This window comes from Girardinichthys multiradiatus, chromosome 11, assembly GCF_021462225.1.
Source record: "Girardinichthys multiradiatus isolate DD_20200921_A chromosome 11, DD_fGirMul_XY1, whole genome shotgun sequence".
In the NCBI taxonomy this organism is placed as follows: domain Eukaryota; kingdom Metazoa; phylum Chordata; class Actinopteri; order Cyprinodontiformes; family Goodeidae; genus Girardinichthys; species Girardinichthys multiradiatus.
Window position 1 is genome coordinate 4,634,733 of NC_061804.1, and position 19,313 is coordinate 4,654,045.

The following is a 19,313-nucleotide window of genomic DNA, read 5'->3' on the forward strand; positions in this document are numbered from 1 at the left end:
AGATAGATAGATAGATAGATAGATAGATAGATAGATAGATAGATAGATAGATAGATAGATAGATAGATAGATAGATGGATGGATGGATGGATGGATGGATGGATGGATGGATGGATAGATAGATAGATAGATAGATAGATAGATAGATAGATAGATAGATAGATAGATAGATAGATAGATAGATAGATAGATAGATAGATAGATAGATAGATAGATAGATAGATAGATAGATAGATAGATAGATAGATAGATAGATAGATAGATAGATAGATAGATAGATAGATAGATAGATAGATAGATAGATAGATAGATGGATGGATGGATGGATGGATGGATGGATGGATGGATGGATAGATAGATAGATAGATGGATGGATGGATGGATGGATGGATGGATGGATGGATGGATGGATAGATAGATAGATAGATAGATAGATAGATAGATAGATAGATAGATAGATAGATAGATAGATAGATAGATAGATAGATAGATAGATAGATAGATAGATAGATAGATAGATAGATAGATAGATAGATAGATAGATAGATAGATAGATAGATAGATAGATAGATAGATAGATAGATAGATAGATAGATAGATAGATAGATAGATAGATAGATAGATAGATAGATAGATAGATAGATAGATGGATGGATGGATGGATGGATGTCGCTTTCTGGATTCCATTTTGAACATTATATGTTCTTGTGTAGTTTTAGCGTTTTTTTAGGGATCCTGATTGGTTTATATTAATTTTAACCAGTTTGCCCAGTCTTTCTCTAGTTTTAATTTTTATTTGTGAAGTTTTTTTTTCGTATATGTAAAGTATTTTTTTTATCAATCAATCAAGCTTTACTTATAGAGCGCTTTACACGCCCCAAGTGACCAAAGTGAAGTGCTGTACAGGTCCATTATAGAAATAAAAGAAATAAAAACATAAAATAAGCAACAAAAGATTTTACAGACGTACAATCTGGCTCTAGGACCCCGCGGACATGTTCCTCTCCTCTTTGTCTCCACCAGTCAGATCCTCCTCTTCCTCCTCCTCCTCCTCCTCTGTGGTTTCATTCCGTGTCTCTCTCCATCAGCAGCGGTCTGGATGCTCGCAGGGACAGAAACATGGCTGTGAATCTCGCCAAGAACAGACTGGCCCTGCTGACCGCCTACCAGGACGTCATTGACGAGACCTCGGACACCAACTGGTGAGTCCTGCAGCCGGACAGCCCTCCCTCCGTCTCCCCGTGTGTCACTGCTTGTCTGCGGGTCTTTTCTCTGGGTTTTTGTGTTGCGGGACTGAGGATGTGCAGGGCAGCGCTGGGTCGCATCAACATCCTCATTATTATTTTTATTATAAGAACAACGTGCGTGAACTCTAAGCTGTTTACTTTCTGGTTCTCCTGGGTTAAACTCCTCCATCAGCTGCGGGGCTGCAGGAAGCCTTTCAGCCGTGGAAGTGAGAGTTTGTCAAGGCTTCTTTCAGTCTGATCCGATCCGAACCGCACTGCAGAATCTCATCACTGTTGCTTTGTTCCCCCCCCCCCCCCCTTCACCAGATTTACTCTGAGCCAGCAGGGAACAGTTTTAAGGGGGCAGCTGTGGCGGTGTGGCTGGGAGGTTTTAGGTGAGGTAGGAAGGCCTGGTCCAGGGGGGAAACGCTGAGCCCCAGCATCCCTGAACCAGGGAGGAGGAGAGGGGCGAGGCCGGTGGGAGGAGGCCGAGGGCGTGAGGGGGCCTCCATCCATCACTGTTTGTGGCTTTGACTCACTCGGAAGTGGTGTGAGGGTAGTTCTTCTTCATACTTTCCTTCCAAAGAAACAGTTTTCTGTATAATCTCATAAAGTGGTCTGGATCAATAGTTCTTCAAGATATAGATCTAGGTTGACTAGAACTACTGCATAAAAAGCTGACTTCTATAATAAACCTCCGATTCGTAGTGTAATTTACCACATGAATAGCTATGCTTTAATCTGAACATAGATATTCGTTGAAGTCTCGCAGGTTTTCCTTGCATGTTTAGCTCCATCCATCTTCCCATCAGCTTTGACCAGACTCCCTGTACCCTGTTTAAGATCTATATCCCAATAGCATGATACTATAACCATGTTTCACCCTAGCTGTGTCTAGTACAGTGTCGTTTTCTAGTTACATTTGGTGTTTTTGTCTTTTTGGTGGCCCAAAATTTGAATTTTGGTCTGACCAGAGATGTTTTTTTGTCTCCTATGTTGAGAAGTAACATTTGCAGAGTGAGCTGTCGATCTCTGCAGCTCCTCCAAGGTTACCATGGGTCTCTTGGCAGCTTGTCTGATCTTTAAAGCTAGGGATATTGGTATTATAATCTAACTCTGCTTTAAAACTTCTCCACAACTTCATCCCTGACCTGCAGTCTTCACTACTGAGAGTTAAAGCAATGCCTGGCTCAAGAGAGTTGTGACTGAGAGGTAGTCTGACTAAAGTGCTAAATGGAAACCTGGGATTGTTCTTGTTCTTTATTAAAAAGAGGAATTACAAAAGGCTTGTATTGTACATGAAAGACTACCCTCTGACTACAGGGGATGAGAAATAGATGTATATAGGCTAGGATGTTTGGAGCAGCATCTCCATGAAGTTCTCATTGGGGGACAGTGAATATGTGTTAGTCATACTAAAGTACTAAAAAGAAATCTGGGATTATTTTGTCAGAGACCAATCATCCTTCAGTTGAGGATTTACTGAAGATCAGCTGATGCTGGTTTTATAACTAATATTAACAGGTAGTGCTAAGTGTAATCAATACCCCTGCAGTTGTTTTCAGCCAACCAGGAAGCCCTGAAGGTTGGACTTCCCTTTAAACAACCCAGAACAGGAATGTTTTTGGTGAATCCCAGAGAAAAACACTGGCTTTGTGTTGCTGCAGGCATGTTCTTCCCCCTCCCCTTCTGGTTGTGTTTGAAAGTAAAATGAGGAAGGACATTTCCTTCTTTTAAGAAGCTGCTGCTCATTGCCGAAAAGGTCTAACCCGACCATGAGCAGAACAATTTAAAAGTTAAACTGTAACCTTCGTCCTCAATGGGTTATAAAGGAACAAGACGTCACATAGTGTGATTAAAGGTGCAGTCTGTGAAATCTGTGGAGAGGCCGAGCTCAGGTTTCAGATCCTGTTTTCCAGTTTGTTTGCGGCCAAACACTCGTGAGTCTCAGTCTTTACGTTGAAATGTGAACTTCTGCCATCTGTTGTTGGTCATTGGTTGGTCATTGGTTCCACATTTTTCTTTTTGTTGACAACGAGCTCTCTAGACATGCAGAAATGTCATGAACATTCTTGATCTCGACAGGAAATTATGTTTTTTTCCACTGAAGTTCTCTGGAGAACTGAATGAAAATCTGTAAAGGTGTGAATTAGGTTTGGTTGGCTTCGCGTGAAGCTGACCGTTTCCAGAGGTTTTCTTGTGCTCCAATGTTTTCGATCTGGCGCAGCAGAGAGATGATGCTCTGGCCTTGGGCCTGCCCCAGTTTTTTACACTTGATGGGATCTGAACAAAGACGGAGATGTGCAAACACCGCCGACCCCAAACAACATGAGTCACCCCCACCTAATCACCACCCTCTGACCTTCTGTCTTTCTTTTAGTTTTTAAAGATAAACACGGGAAGTGGTCTGTTCATTACCTGTAAAAACTCAAACATACATTTATATTTAATCTGTAAGTTGCTGCTGCTTTAATTTAGCCTTAGAATTGCAGTATAGCCCTGCACAGTCATTTTATGTCTTAATAAAGAAGATTATTGGACAACAAATAGCACAAAACACAGAAAGAATATTTCAGGTGCATCTCTGTACATTAGAATATCGCTAAAAAAATTTTTTATTTCCAGTAATTAAGTTCAAAACATGAAACTCATATTATAAGATTTATTACACACAGTGTGATCTATTTCAAGCCTTTTTTCCTGTTAATTGTGATATTTATGGCTTACAGCTAACAAAAAGCCGTAATTCTGATTCATAGAAAGCTAGAATATTATATAAGACCACTAAAAAACAATTTCTAATACAGAAATGTTAATGTATGTTGTGACCTACATTATCATTGACATCTTCCACAAGAGGGCAAGCCACAAAATGTCATTGCTAAAGAACCTGGCTGTTCATAGCTCTGTGTCCTTGCATGTGAGTGAAAAGTTGAGGGGAAGGAAAAACTGCCTAGACAGCTTCAGCAGAAAGGCTGATTGCTTCTAATCTGGGCCGAAACTGAGGCTGAATTCATGCAAAAGCTGTGCCGACCACAGATTGAGTGCATATAGTGTGCAGAACATGTAGGCCCAGATTTCTGCACAAAAAACATTTTTTATTGTCTTTAGCATACGGAGTCTTGTGTCTTGTGTAATGATAACATTTTCCCAGAAACAGAATGTTTTCATTAGCTGTAAGCCATAATCATCAAAATCAAGTAAACAATCGAAATATATCTTTGTGTGTAATGAATCTGTATAATTCTTTTAACTTTTTGATGATATTCTAATTTACTGAGATTAATCTACAGTCTATTATTTCACCTGCATTCATAATGCTGAAGTACGCAAAAGTACACTTTTTGAACTTCAATCAAAATAATACCAAAACTATTGAGTCAGGCTGAAGTACCTTATATTTTATGAGATTCTGTTTAGCTTTCATTCAGATATCTTAGCTAAAAAGAATAATTGTTTTCATTGTAAGGTTGTTGGAAGACCTGAAATAAGAGCTTGTGAGGTCTGCAAACCTTAGTTTGTTGAAAAATTTAAATGGGATCCAGTTTAAAATTTGCCGCCATTTATTCCTCAAGACCCCAAGGCCATCAGATCAGAAAGTACTGTTTCGGTTCAAAGCCCATAGAGCGAGTCCAGGTTATCCGATATCAAAAGTGTCTCCAGACACTCAGGAATGCAAAGCGATCTATGGCTGCTGTCATTTGACCTTTTGACCCCCCTCCAGCTGCTGGAGGAAGCCATTACCTGATGAGTCACATCTTGCAGGCTGACAAAAGCAGAAGAAAATGGAGCTGAGTACCAGAGTCTCACGGTTGGTCTCTGTTTAAACCTCTGGCTCACTCACATTGGAATGTATATTTATTACTGCCTGAGGTGACTTCCAGTTTGGATGCAAAGTCTGTTGCACAGAGAGGACTTGAGAGAGGTCTGAGGAAGGAACTGCACAGAAAAACAACCATTTCAGTGGAAAGAGAAAGCAGAATAAACAAGTGAAATCAGGGCGGTCGCACTGTCTGAATGTTAACATGGGGGTGACGTTCAGCCAAGAAAAGGTTTCTGAGAAAATCCAAACACTACAAGTCCATCCATTCAAAGAAACATGAACCTTTTCAGGGACTCTTGATGTACTATTAAATGTTTTGCTTTAGAAAATAAAACAACCTGAAAATCCATTTTAAGAAGTTCAATAATGAGTAATTTTCCTTACTGAGAGAATATTGTAAAGTTCTTTATTTCTAAGATGAAAAATATAGAAATAAGACTCCAAAACATAACTTCTATTTCAATGTGCTTTAACACTTCAAGGTTAGACAATGAGGAAACATCAGAATGAGTATAACTTCTTAGGAATGGTTGAATAATGATGTTCTTTAGACAGAAGAGACCAAAGTTGAGATGTTTGGTCATAATGTACCATTTTTAGTAAAAAAACTAATTCATATCAGCTATTCGTACCAGCTGTCAAGCACGGTGGTGGAAAGATGATGATGTGGGCAGGTTTTGCACTCACAGGACCTTGGCCGGTTGCAGTTATTGAGTCGACCGTGAAGTCCTCTGTATGCTAAAGCATTCTAGAGACAAATGTAGAGATGCACAGAAAATTAACTAGCTTGATTGACCGGCAGATCAGAAGCTGAGAAATCGGATCTTTTTTTGATCAGTGAAATTCCCGTACGTGAGCACCAGATCGCTCCGATAACAACAATCTTCATTGTGGCTGCAGTTGCTGAGTGAAGAAGATTCAGCTTTAGCTATATTTCAGTATCAGTGGGGAGATTAAAGTGTAGTCGGCATGGAGATGTAAGATGCTGTTTGAAAGGAAACCGTCTTTCTTGCGACATATCATGAAATGTCTGCAGTTCGTTCTAGCTGCAAAAGAGCGAGAGAGAGCAGGACTTTCACCAGATACAAGCAGGATTAACTAAGTTCAGTTACTTAAGTTTGAGTTCAAGTACGAGTATTTATGCAGCATGGCTGGATTTGAAAATATTGAATATGTTATTTGAGGTAAGGATCACTTCTCGAGGAATACACTAGGAGACTGCTATTTTAGGAATGCTGGTTGGGCTAACAGTACTAATCGCATATGTAAGATACTAGACTCCATAATCATTGTGGCTTTGCTCAAACACAGCAGTAAATCTACAATAGGATGGCTGAAAAAGAAAATAATTAAAGTGTTGAACTGGTCCAGTCAAAGTCCAAACCTCTACTTTGAGGGAGCTGTACAAAATTAATGTCTGCAAAGCTCAATGAACTTAAACTACAATGGAAAGAAGAGTGGGCCAGGCCTGACAGACTAAAGTCAGAAAAGGACCTCTGAGAGGTATTAATGGTAAAGATGGTTTTACAAGCTGTCGGATTATGGGGTAGGTTCAGTTTTTCCATCACTTCACAAATTAGGTCTATTTTATATTAAGAAAATATGGAATTGTTAAAGATGCTGATTGTGATTAACTCATGTTTTCATCACTACTCGTCTTTTCCATCAACACGGTGTCTGCACCTCTCTTTGTGAGCTTTAACCTCTTGGGGCATGAAGATCTGAATCAGATGTGGCTACCAAGGACAGTGAAAGTCCATCAAGGTGGCCAAACCTATTATTGGCAAAGAAGAGTTGTGCTCAAACTGTTATAGCCTATCACATATTGTAACACAACAGTCCTTTAAGATTGCAATATTGCACACTTTGTATAGTGTTGACGATTGCAATTCTGGTATATTGTGCAAAATTCGGAATAAAGTGCATGTGTATCAAAAAGCATAAGGAGTTTGCTTTTCCTTAAATGGAAATCTTGGACCACATTTAGTTTTAATCACATTTAATTAAAGTTGCTGGTCTCTGTGTCAAACGGTTGTTTAGTCTAAATATGAATTCCTTCATTTTTTCAGACAACCTGATTATAAATGAGCTTGCAGAGGTTTCAGCCACTGTTTGTGATGACTGACTTTTGAGGTCAGAGTTTCAGGAAATCAGTCCAGGTTTGACCTCCTCTCCCTCCTCCTCCTACTCATCTCTTATATACATCTGCTCTGCTTTATTTCCACAACAGGCATTCTTCAGTGTGTAACACTGGCCTTAAAGCAGTTAGTAGACATTGTTTTTTTTTCTGCTGTGTGAACTGCCGACCGCCTCTCAGATTAATATAGAACAGGGTCAGTAGTACAACATGCAGAAAGCCAGGCTTCTGCTTTTACGCCTGCTGGAGAAAACGCAGTCTGACATTTTCCATCCTCCTCCGGCACTCAACATTTACAACCTTGTCTCTCACAGTTGGAATAATCCTGCTTTAAAATACTTAGAAACATTTTATCACCACCAAGCATATCCACATTGAAGTTACCGGACAGTCGACCGGGTCGTTTCAATCCTTTTCAGCCGTTTTCCTTGTCTCCCCTTCCTCCCGCTGCCCACATTTCTATTTAGTAACCAATGCTTTGAGGTGCAGCTGCGCTGGAATAGGATTAAATAAACTATTTTCCTGGCATCACCAGCCACTCAGTTGATTCAAGGAATGGATGAAAGTCAGAAATAGAAAACAGAATAAAATCAGCATGTGTGCACTGAGTCTGTCTCAAAGTGCAGCAGGGACTTACTGGCTCTCCTGACATCGCTGATATTTTAAGGACCAACTCCAGTTTAGACAAAATGATGTCTGTGTTGTACCCTCCACTTTCAAATCTGCCTGCGAAATGGGCAACTCCAGAAAACAAGACTTAATTGCAGTGTTTTAAAATGGTAACTGATACAGAGGTGTACTCATTCATATCTCCCCTGAGTAGCAGAAGTTATTATGTAGTTATTCATAGTCAATTATGCATGGGAGTAATGTTTTTCACAAAGAGTTGCGTGTTAGGATTTGACTTGAAATGAGTGTATCCAAATGCTGAACAGGAACTGAGTGGGTTTTATTTTGGCAAATATTTAGTTTAAAGATTCCTGTCTGTAGCTTTCAGATATCCCTACTTTATGCTTGTTTTTTCATGAAGTAATTACAATATCGCTAAAGTAAGAGGTGGCTCTAGCTACCACTTTTATTAAGGTTAATAAAAGATCAGGTTTCTATGATAACGGGTTAAAGTTTTACACAATAAACTGCACAGAAAGCTGCGAAAATAATGACAGGAACAAAGACTAAGACTTAAACAATTGAAAGCAAGCCATGAATGACATGCTAACAAACTAAAATTAGCATGCTAATGTTAATTCAGATTATTTTACCCTGTTATAGCTAGCTTTCTCTACACATGAAAGTATGATGCTAACAATAGCATCTAAAGCTAACATTAACATGCTAATGATAATTCATGTTCAGGTTGTTAAATGTAGGAGCCACTACACATAGAAGTATGATAATAACAATAGCATCTTAAATGCAACTTTAGCATACTGTTAATTTGTGTTATGTTAGTTTGTTAAATCTATCTGCCACTACACAGAGCAATAGTATGCTAATGTTAACATCCTAAAAGCTAAAGTTAACGTGTTAAGTTAGTTCTATCATGTTGCATCTAGGTGTCGCTAAATATTGCACTAGTATGCTGATGTTTGAATCTTGTCACTAATGTTATCATGCAAACAATGGTTAGCGTGTTAGAGCTAACACTAGCTTGCTTTCTCTGTGTTGGAGTGTGACTTTTTAACTCCATCCTTTTCCAATTAAAGAATATTGTTTACAATCACTTGTTACATTTTTTCAAATAAAGGAAGTCAAGTACATGATGAGCTGGTAATTTTGGATACACTGATCTAACATTAAAATTTATCACCAGGGTTGCTAGATCTGACTGACAGTTTCCAGCACAAACAGCGTAAAACCTCAATAAAAACCAGCCCAATCTCCACCCCTCTTGAACCCTATGTTAAAGCGGAAAACACACATAATAAAGAATTTGGTGCTATGTTCTTTTAAATCATGAAGTTGCACTTGGATTTCTGTATTTACAATACTTGCAACGGATCAGCCCCCTATTCCTTTCTTTCTATTTCTCTGTATTTTCCCCTCTTCGGCATGATGCTGTCTGGCAATGTCAAGTTAAAGCTTACCAGTAATGGGCTTTAGGGCAGTGCACCTCAGTAATGCTTATTTGAACTCTTAATCATCATTTGAGATCATTACAGACTCTGTGCTTGCTTATTCGAGGCCAATCTGAATAAGCATTATATAACACGAAGAAGAAATGCCTGAAACTTCCAGTTGGGACATAGTTGGGCATAGACTGGATACATAGCGCCACTGTCTCTGCAGATGAGTCTCCCAAAACATCCGCACTCACAATAAACTTTATGTCAGTGTTGGATGTTTTCATCTGAGGAGGTAATGCAGAGATTTATTGATCTGTACCCTGCTCTGTCAGAGATATAATTCCCTCTGGTTCCTCCCTGCTGATCTGGTCTTCTCACTGACTCCAAACTCCCCATCTGATATTTAAGTTCTTGGCTTTGGTTTCTGCTGCACAAATAGCTTCATAAAACATAATATCTGCAGTGGAAGCTTCTCACACAATGAGAGGCTTTATAAAATACAACATAATTAATCTGTTCATGGTTCTGTTAAATCTTTTCTTAATAAGATTCTGTTCGAGGGTGGAATTATTACTTTTCATATAGAAGAAGCAGGAAAAACAGCGAGTGAATGGAGAAAACAAATGATTGGAGTCAACGGATTTAAAAGTGGTGCTTGATGGCAGATTGCAGTTAATTTAAAAGGTTTTGCAGCACCTGAGCGAAGGTTGTGGGTAAATAAGAGCTCATCAGGAGGATCTTTAATTACTGATGTGAGGGCCAGCTTTCAGCACTTTGATGTTACTTAAGATATATGAGACAGAAAGCCTGTTTCAGGCCTCAGGTCTGAGGCTCATTTGTTGCAGATACACTCCAAATAAAAATGATCCTTAACAAGCAGTGTAAGAAACAGCATAGGTTTAGCGATGGATGGATGGATGGATGAGTTAGCCTAACACTGTTTCAGTAGGCCTCTAAAAGCCTCTTTCAGCCTCCATCCTGTTAAATGAGCAGCTCTGAGGCCATCTCTCGGTGCCAGTCTGTCGTTCTGCTACTGCAGGCTCAGGGTTGGAGTTCAAGAGAAAGATTACTGTTTGTAACCTCACAGCTTTTCAGAAACTTTTTCTTCTCTGCACTTTGAAGTCTTGCTGGAGGACTGAAATGAGATGAGATTAAACTGACCAGAAAAGAAGCAGAAAGGAAGTCTTTATTTTTAGCTCTGCTTTCACACATTTCAATTCAAAAACAGAGAGCTGCAGAACTGTTAATGGTTTTGCAAAAAGAAAACCAACAGAATTTATGTGAGAATGATTCTTTATAATGTTCTAGAAAAACCTATTAGCTCTGAATATGCGGCAAGTTTTAAAACTAGTCAAAATATTTCAACTTGAATTTTAACTGCCAAATGATGCTTTTTAAATAGTTGCCTAGGTTAAAGTTAGCTGAGATTTTTATAAATCCAGGACAAGAATCCTAAATCCTACCTGCTAAGGTTTAAGTTTACAGCAGATTGACCTCCAAAACCATGATCATTTGTCTTTGTATGAGCATAATAATTTTAATATTAAGAAAACGCATTCCTAAGTAAACAGAACATCCAATAGCTCCTCAGTCTGTGGGGGATTTTTAAATGTGTTTTGCTTGGTTTGTTTTCGAGTTCAATATTAACTTTCCATTCTCTCTAAGAGGCGTGCTTTCTGGTGTTTGTACGTTTTTTTTAATCACCCTAAAAGCAGAACCTTCAGACCTGAAGTCAGTCTGTATGTTGGATATTTGCATAGTTTAAGTTGATTTCTGCTGTCAGCTCAGGGCTGTAAGTGTCACTTTTTTCGGTAAGAGGAAAAAATAAATCAGCTCGCGTCTGATTTAGACTAGCAGGTTCTTCAGCTTCATTTTGACATCTGCCCAAAGTTTGAGAGTCATGGTCCTCATCTCATATCAAAACCTGCTCTCATGAGCTCAAGTGTAGTTCAGCAGAAATAAATACAAACATCATGTTGTTTTAGGTTCATCATCAGCAATGGTTTTCGCCCAAATAGAGGATAACTTAATCATTTATTTCCCTAACTCCTGGTTGCAGCTGAACATTATCATTTCCCATTACTGTTCTGTAGTTTAGGATGCCATAATGATAATACTGCACAAAAACAGCCCATGTCAAATTGACAGTGTTTCTTAGGGGTACATTTACAAAACTTAAATGTGTGCAGATTCGAGTAAATAGCATCACTCTTTATTGACAGTTTCCCCACTTTTAAAAGAGGCAAGTGGCATGCATTTAAAAGGACAGTCGACCTATACTTATGTATATTTATTTGGAGTATAACGGTACACGTATTCACACTGAAAATGTTCGGTACACATCTTTTGGTTCAGCACATGTGTACCAGATAAATGCAGCTGTTTTATACCTGAACCAACTGTGTCTTTAGAAGCATCTGTTGTCATACAATGTGATATCTAGAGGCATGATACAACAGACCTTCTGGGTGCCTGAAAAAAGGCCAGCACAAAAACCCTAGTGACTTGGGCTGTATATAAGGATGTTAATGGAAAGTTGTGTTAGAAAAAGGTGCAGAAACAACAGACATTGCAACAGCCTTGAGAGGATTGGAAAGCAAAGCCCATTCAAGAGTTTGACGGGGATTCAGAAAGTGTGGACTTTAGACTATGACAATAACCCATAGTGAATCAGTTCTGTTCAGTTCTGATCAACTCAATACCACGTTACACTGATGCTGTAATACATGCAGAAGGAATCCAGACGAAGTACTAAATGCATATACTCTGCATTATGTCAACATACAAACATGTTTTTTACTTTATTGCCAACCAAAAATAGGCAATTTACATACAAACGTTTTAATCCTGAGAGCGAGACTAGGGCTTCACGTCATTATTCATATTCGTACATAGAATCCTAAATAACAGAAAAGGATGCATCTTAGTAAAGATAAGTCACAACGGGGTTCCACAGCCTTTCAAAGTTCTGGGCTTTCAGTTGTAATTGAGCAGTTAATCGTTCCATCGCGTATACATGCTTGATTTTTTTGTATCCAGTGATCCAAATTTAGTGGGTCGGGCTTCATCCAGTTGACTGTAATCATCTTCCTTGCTTTCATTAGAAGAATATGTAGCAGAGTCCTTTGATCATAAGTAAAATGGTCAGAGAACACATCAAGTATAAAAATTACAGGATCAGATGGAATATTTACTTTCATTATTCTTTCCAGCTTATCTCTAACATCTTTCCAATAATTTTGGATCTGAGGACAGTCCCAAAATATGTGGGTATGGTTGCCCACTTGACCACAACCCCTCCAACATCTTGTACTGCTCTTTGAAAGAAAGCCTTTAAGTGGTGATTGAAAAATTCTTAATTTGCACTTCCAATCAAATTATTTCCAATTCTGTCTCCCAATTCCCTTGTGTCAGCCAGAACAAATGTCCTCCCGCAATTCATCTTCCAGAGTGGTATTCAGTTCTATCTCCCATTGTTGTTTAATATGCTGAATTTTATCTGACACATCCATTATTAGTTTTTTATAAATTAAGGAGACTTGCTCTTTAATGGTCACTGAATTCTCAAGTAAATCAATTAAATGTTTTTCTACATTTGTTGGTTCTCTTTCATGTGTTCCCAATCTGAGTGTTGTGTTAAATAATTCCTAATTTGCAGAAATCTATACAGATCAGTTGAGGGAGGGCCAAAAGTATCCTTTAGGTTTAAGAAAATCTTCAGAATATTACTTTCAAATAACTGGTTTATTGTAATCAGCCCATCTGTCAATGACCTTATCATACAGAGAAGGTAAAAACTCCTCATGCCCTCTAATTTACATGGCCCTTGATAAAGTTGTAGTTCCCTTTGATTGTTTCTGTATTTGATTCCATACTATCAATGTTTGTTTGACCCACATGTTACTTATTTAAATTTTTTTCAGAGATCGTGAAATAAGAATTGTGAGATATGAGAGACTTATACCTGGTATTGAGTGTTGCTCAATAGAAACCCACTGTGTTTTTGTGTCCTTAATAATCCATGCCACTATTGATCTTATTTGAGCAGCCCAATAATAAAGTTTTAAGTTAAGCATCCCTAAACCTCCTGTATCTATGCCAGATAACAGAATTTTAAGTCTTATTCTTGGTCTTTTGTTCTGCCAGATAAATCTTGATAAAAGTTTTTCTAACGTTGTAAATATGGTCTGTGATATCAAAACTGTGAGTGATTGGAAAAGGAATAGCAATCTTGGTAACATATTCATCCTAACACATTCAATCCGTCCAAGGAACAAGAATGGAAGCATATCCCATCTGTTTAAGTCTTGCTTTATCTTTTTAATTAATTTATCATAGTTAGAGGAAAACAATTGTGCTGTCTTCGGGGTAAGAACCACTCCAAGGCATCTAAACCCCTGTTTGGATTTCTTAAAAGAATCAAAATCATCTAATTGAGAAGGCCAGTCCCCCACAACCATCATAGCTTTGGATTATTTGTATTGACCTTGTATCCTGATACCGTACTATATTCATTAATGCTGTGGAGGAGAGCAGGGTCAGATGTAATGGGGTTCTCCAGAAATATTAATATATCGGCAGCAAAAAGCGACAATTTGAGTTGAGCATTGGTTTCATCACATATTCCTTGAATCTGGGGGTTTGACCAAATCAGTTCCGCAAGCGGCTCTATACTGAGCGCGAATTATGAAGGTGACAAGGCGTCTCCTTGTCGGGTACCATGTCCCAATGGAAAGAGCTGAGAGCACTGTCCATTCACCCTAACTCTGGATCTGGGGTTCCTCTAAAAGGCTTGGACCCATCTAAGAAAGGTATCATTGAAGCCCATTTGTATGAGTCTGTTGTAAAAAAAACTTCCAGTCTACTCGGTCAAATGCTTTCTCAGCATCAAGACTGAGAAGCATTGATGGAACATCTCTCTTTTTTGCCAATAACTGTACATTTTAGGCCCTCCTCACATAATCAGTTCTCTGTCTTTGTGTTATGAAGCCAGTTTGGTCTGGTTTTACAAGCTTTTTTATATATAATTGGATTCTATTGGCAATAATAGAGGTGAGTATTTTTTGATCAACACAAAGAAGACTGATCAGCCGATAGGATGTGCATAATGTTGGGTCCTTTCCATCTTTATGTATAACACTAATTATAGCTTCAGACCATGACTTGGGAGGTTCTCCTTCTGTTAGTCTATAGTTATAGACCTTCACCAAAACTGGTGTTAGCTCCTGAACATACATTTTGTACTATTCTCCGGGGAAGCCATCCACTCAAGGGGATTTATCATTCTTGAGTCTGAGAACACTGTATCTAACCTCTTCCCCCGTGATAGGTTGAGTCATGAAATAAGTCTTCTCAGCGCTCAACTTGTTAAGGCTGATTAAGTTAGAAAATTGCTTTATTTTTTTAAATCTTATTTGTTTGTTTTTCTTCCTTGTAAAGCTCTTGATAGTACTTGGCATAGACACTAATCTTTACAGGTTTTTATGGTGGCATAATCAATATTAACAGAACAAATCAATTGGAAGATATCAGTCTGTGTAATTAATCTATATGAGTTTCACTTTTTGAATTAAATTACTGGAATAAATAAAGTTTTTGTTGACATTTTAACTTACTGAGATGAACTTGCAGTTTATCTCATTCTACTGGTTTTTACGCGACTGGATACGTTTGACAACATCCATCCCATGACATGCATGCAAATTTTCTGTACAGAGAAAGAAAACATGTTTGATATGAGTCCAAATACGTAAAAAGCAAGTCAATCAAATTACTTCCCCATTAAAAGCTCTTCAGAGGCAATCATTATCCAGGGGTATTGACCACATTCCAGTTCGGTTCTGCTGGCAATCATTACGTCTGTCATCATACAAATAATGAGCATAAATGTGAGTAGGATACAGATAATATCATACCGCATCATGGCAAACTGCTTGGCCATTTTAAAAGGAAGCATCATATTTGTGTAAGACTCAGCAATGACAGCGGTTATTCTTTCAGATCTTTATTTACAACTGCTAGTTTTTCTGTAGCATCTCTCCGAGGAAATCTCTCATCACCATAGGTGATAACCCAGTTCAGGTATGGTCAAGCTGTCCTAAAGAGATGCTGTTCATCTCAGGCTGATCTACAGAAAGCAAAGAGAACATCACAGCCTGACTGTGAGGTGAAATAAGGTTGTGATTACGGTTGTATTTGTATTGAATCTGTGGTTTGAAGCTCTCGACCTTGAAAGAGCTTGTGTGACAACTCGAGGCAGTCTGTGAATAAATGACTGAATATAGCTGGAAAAGACTGAGGCATGCCTGTGTGGGCTGTAATGGTTGATCTTTTACAGGTTTCTGTTTGCCTTTTATCCTTTTCTTAATGTTTAGCAGCAGGTTTTTTTTGTTGGCTTTATCCACAACAAGAAAAAAGATTTCAGTCATTTGGGATGAAGGTTACTAGGATGGGGTTAAGGCTTATAAAACATCATCTTTTTAATCGTATTAATGTGCCTATTGTCCTGTTAAGGATGTATTGCATGCTGAGCATGTAAATATGGCGCTTGCAGACTATTCTTTTCTTGGCTCCATTAGAGTTGGGGGCAAGTTAGAATTGGATTTATGGTGGTGGAACTGGTGTTGAATTACATACAGGTTGTCTGATTTGCCCTCTGAAGAAGGACACACGGCTCCAAATTGCACCAATGCTCCTCTGTACTGGTGGCCAAGAGACCGAAGGAAGTTGAAAGAATTTCAGTTTGTAGCTTGATTGTAAGGAAAGGTCATATTTACCACTAAGTAAAGACACACAGGCAGTAGTTCAAATGGATTTTTTTACCGACTGAGAATTACTGTTATTGTTTCTTAATTACTTCACAAATAAAGTCTAAATGAAGTGCTGTTCATAGTAGGCTGAAAATAATGATGTCAAAAATGCTTAATTCCAGTATATCTGTATTCTCCTTGTTTCAATCAAAAGAGATTTTATTGTTTTAAAAAAACGAAATAAATGTTGGAATTACATGTTTTTCCAAGTAAATTCCATATTTTTCCAGAATGCCTATAATTGATCATCGGCTCCGGAAGGCAGGATATTTCCAGTCAACTTAAGGCTCAGGGGTTATAACGTGATTATTTTGGGCTTTATTTAATTAACAGAAAATATGAGTGTCATTCAGTGTGTTAAACCCTTTTGTTCTGTTTGTGAAGGCAGAATGTCTCTGTTGCAGCAGAGCAGCTTTTTTGCGGAGCTTCCACCTCTTCCTCTTTCCCATCTCCCACAGGTTTATTCCTGCCTTTTCACATAGCTGTTACAGAAATACATCTATTTTTTCTGGAACGTTTTTGTTGTCGCTCCCTCTCCCCATCCTGCCGACAGCAACAAAAGACATTCTCTTCAGCTCATCCTGTCTTTTCTCGGAGTAAACAGTGGAAGGATGGAGGGATTGAAGCCAGCGTTTTTGCTCTGTAGACCTCTGAGTCACACCAACACTGCCTGGAACTTGGAGAGAGATTCATGTATAGGGAGGGGGGAAAAACACCATCTCTGTTATCTCTGTGTGTGGATTGTTTTGTTTGGGTGGGTGTGATGACATCAGTGTGTTTGTTGGCAGGTGGACAACACTGCAACAAATTTAACACAAAATGAAAACGAACTGGAAACTATAATCGGTAGAGGAGATAAGAGAAGCGCTTGTTAGAGTGATGATAATTTCCCCTCCTTTTACTCAAAGATCAGGAAGACCTGTGGAGGTCCACAAAACTGACCTAATACTAGAAATATTTGTCCGATTTCACCCTAACCCTTGATCTCATCTATAGGTGAGGTCAAGGTTTGCTCAGTTATGCGTAACTTTTAGACTTCACAGCTTAATAGAGTAGGATAAAGTCTAGTTTGCTGTAAACATCTGTATTTTGTCAGTCAGTCAGTCATTTTCTACCACTTATTCCATAGTGGGTCACGGGGGAGCTGGTGCCTATCTCCAGCAGTCTATGGGCGAGAGGCAGGGTACACCCTGGACAGGTCGCCAGTCCATCGCAAGGCAACACACAAACAACCATGCACACACCTGAGGGCAATTTAGAGTGAGCTACTAACCTAACAGGCATGTCTTTGGACTGTGGGAGGAAGCCGGAGTACCCGGTGAGAACCCACGCATCCATGGAGAGAACATGCAAACTCCATGCAGAAAGACCCCCGGTCAAGAATCGAACCCAGGACCTTCTTGCTGCAAGGCAACAGTGCTACCAACTGCGCCACCGTGCAGCCCATCTGTATTTTGATAAATAATAATTTATTAAATTATTGCTGTCTGATTCACGTGATCCAAATAAAAATATCTAAAAAATATCTTTATCACTACTAAAGAGGACTGATGATCGTCCACTGAATGTTTGTAAGGGCTCAAAGACCAACATATAAAAATAATAAAACAACGGAAAGGGAGTATCAATTTCGAAAAAATAATTATTCATAGTTTTTATTATTATTTTTTTTTTTTAAATCACATGTTGAAATATATTTTAATATTCTTCTCAATAACCAGTGAAAAAATTATTGGCATTTCATCAAACCCTTCTTACAAGAGCCAACCAGCTTTTTGCACATTTCCACTGGCATTACACAGATTTATCTTCGGTGATGAGCTCCAAGTCTTTGAGATTGGAGGGCCTCCTTGCCATCCCCCTAATGTTTAGCTCCTTTCATAGACTTTTTCAGATTTAAGTCAGTACTCTGGCTGGGCCACTCCAACACTTTAATATGACTTCCAGTCAGAAAAAACACTTTTGTGAAATTCAACTGTTAGTTTTAACCTAAGGTTACGTTCACACTGCAGGTCTTAATGCTCAAATCCGATTTTTTCAAAAATCAAATTTTTTTTTGTATAATCATATATGTCAGCGCCTCTCCTCAACTCCACAGGCAGAAGACTTGATGCAATCCAGTTTATCGGATTGTAGCAGGGGCAGATCATCACATGCTCGGTAACCTCGATAGCATTTTAAAGTCCTCTGTTTGAATGGCTGTATACAAATTTTACAATACAAATTACGTCCCACATCCAGACGGTTCCTATGAGCCTTTCATTTTTGGTTTGAATAAAATTTTAATCTCTGTTTATTAACAAGCTCTAACGTCTCGCTGTCTCTCCACTGTGCCAATTCTAGCCCCCCGTCTGTTTTGCTAACTGCTACCGTTTCCTGGACGGCGCAAAATTGTGACGAATGCGATGGAAAGTGACGTCAAAGTCGCATCTAATCCGCCTTGGTCGTTCCCACTGGAGTCACATTCAAAAAGATCAGATATGAGTCGAATTCAGGACCAGATATAGAAGTGGCTCAAATGTTCTGATCTGGTCACTTGACCCCCAAAAAAATCAGATTTGGGCCACATTTGCCTGCAGTGTGAATGCACATGTAAAGCTTATCATGTTTGTATCGCTAACACAAAGAGTTGTGAGATTTGAACACAAATCTATAAATTGCAACTTTGAAAAGCAGACAACCAGAACCTGATTTGTTCCTAAATGTTCAAGCAGATAAATCCTGGAAGACATTGTTGTAAACGAAGATTTTTGACTCTCCACCTGCATCACTCACATGGAGCTGTCGATAGCAGGTTTGAATTGTTTCAGCCAAGAACATAAAACATTTTAACCCTGGAAAACAGCAGGGCGAAGATTGTCCCTGACAGGAAGATAATGCAAAGAAAAAAATGCAAATGTGTTTCCCTTTGCTTGGTTTAATGTGGTTGAATAGTGAATGTTTTTTTTTTTTTTCAGATCTGCAGATTGACACGATTATTGTTTCACAGCATGACAGAGGATATAGCAGTACCTGAATACATCAAAAAATGGAAGCTGGGGAAATAAGAGGTTAAAACGGCTGGCAGAAGCAGCGATCCATGATGGGGGAGGGCAGCAAAGAGATTTACAGGGAGCAGATGAGGATTTGGGGAGAGATAGAAACTGAAACTAGTAGCTAAAGAGGTCAAAAGAGGAGGAGAGGGAGTACTGAAGTACTGCTGACAGGAGGAAAAACTCCAACTTGGTGGATGTGGAAGGCAAATCATCACAA

At 38.8% G+C, this 19,313-nt stretch overlaps 1 protein-coding gene across 7 annotated transcripts in view; it reads left to right on the plus strand.

Moving 5' to 3' along the window:
- Positions 1–1,028: 1,028 nt before the first annotated feature.
- dbn1 (drebrin 1) overlaps positions 1,029–19,313 on the plus strand; it is a 110,817-nt gene continuing 92,532 nt past the window's right edge. For 6 of the 7 annotated variants that reach the window (XM_047378701.1, XM_047378702.1, XM_047378704.1 and 3 more), the window contains exon 1: positions 1,029–1,202. In XM_047378701.1, coding sequence (XP_047234657.1) covers positions 1,120–1,202 — 83 coding nt within the window. In that variant the 5' untranslated portion in view covers positions 1,029–1,119. The remainder of the gene's footprint in view (positions 1,203–19,313) is intronic. The other variant, XM_047378698.1, reaches the window with a different exon arrangement.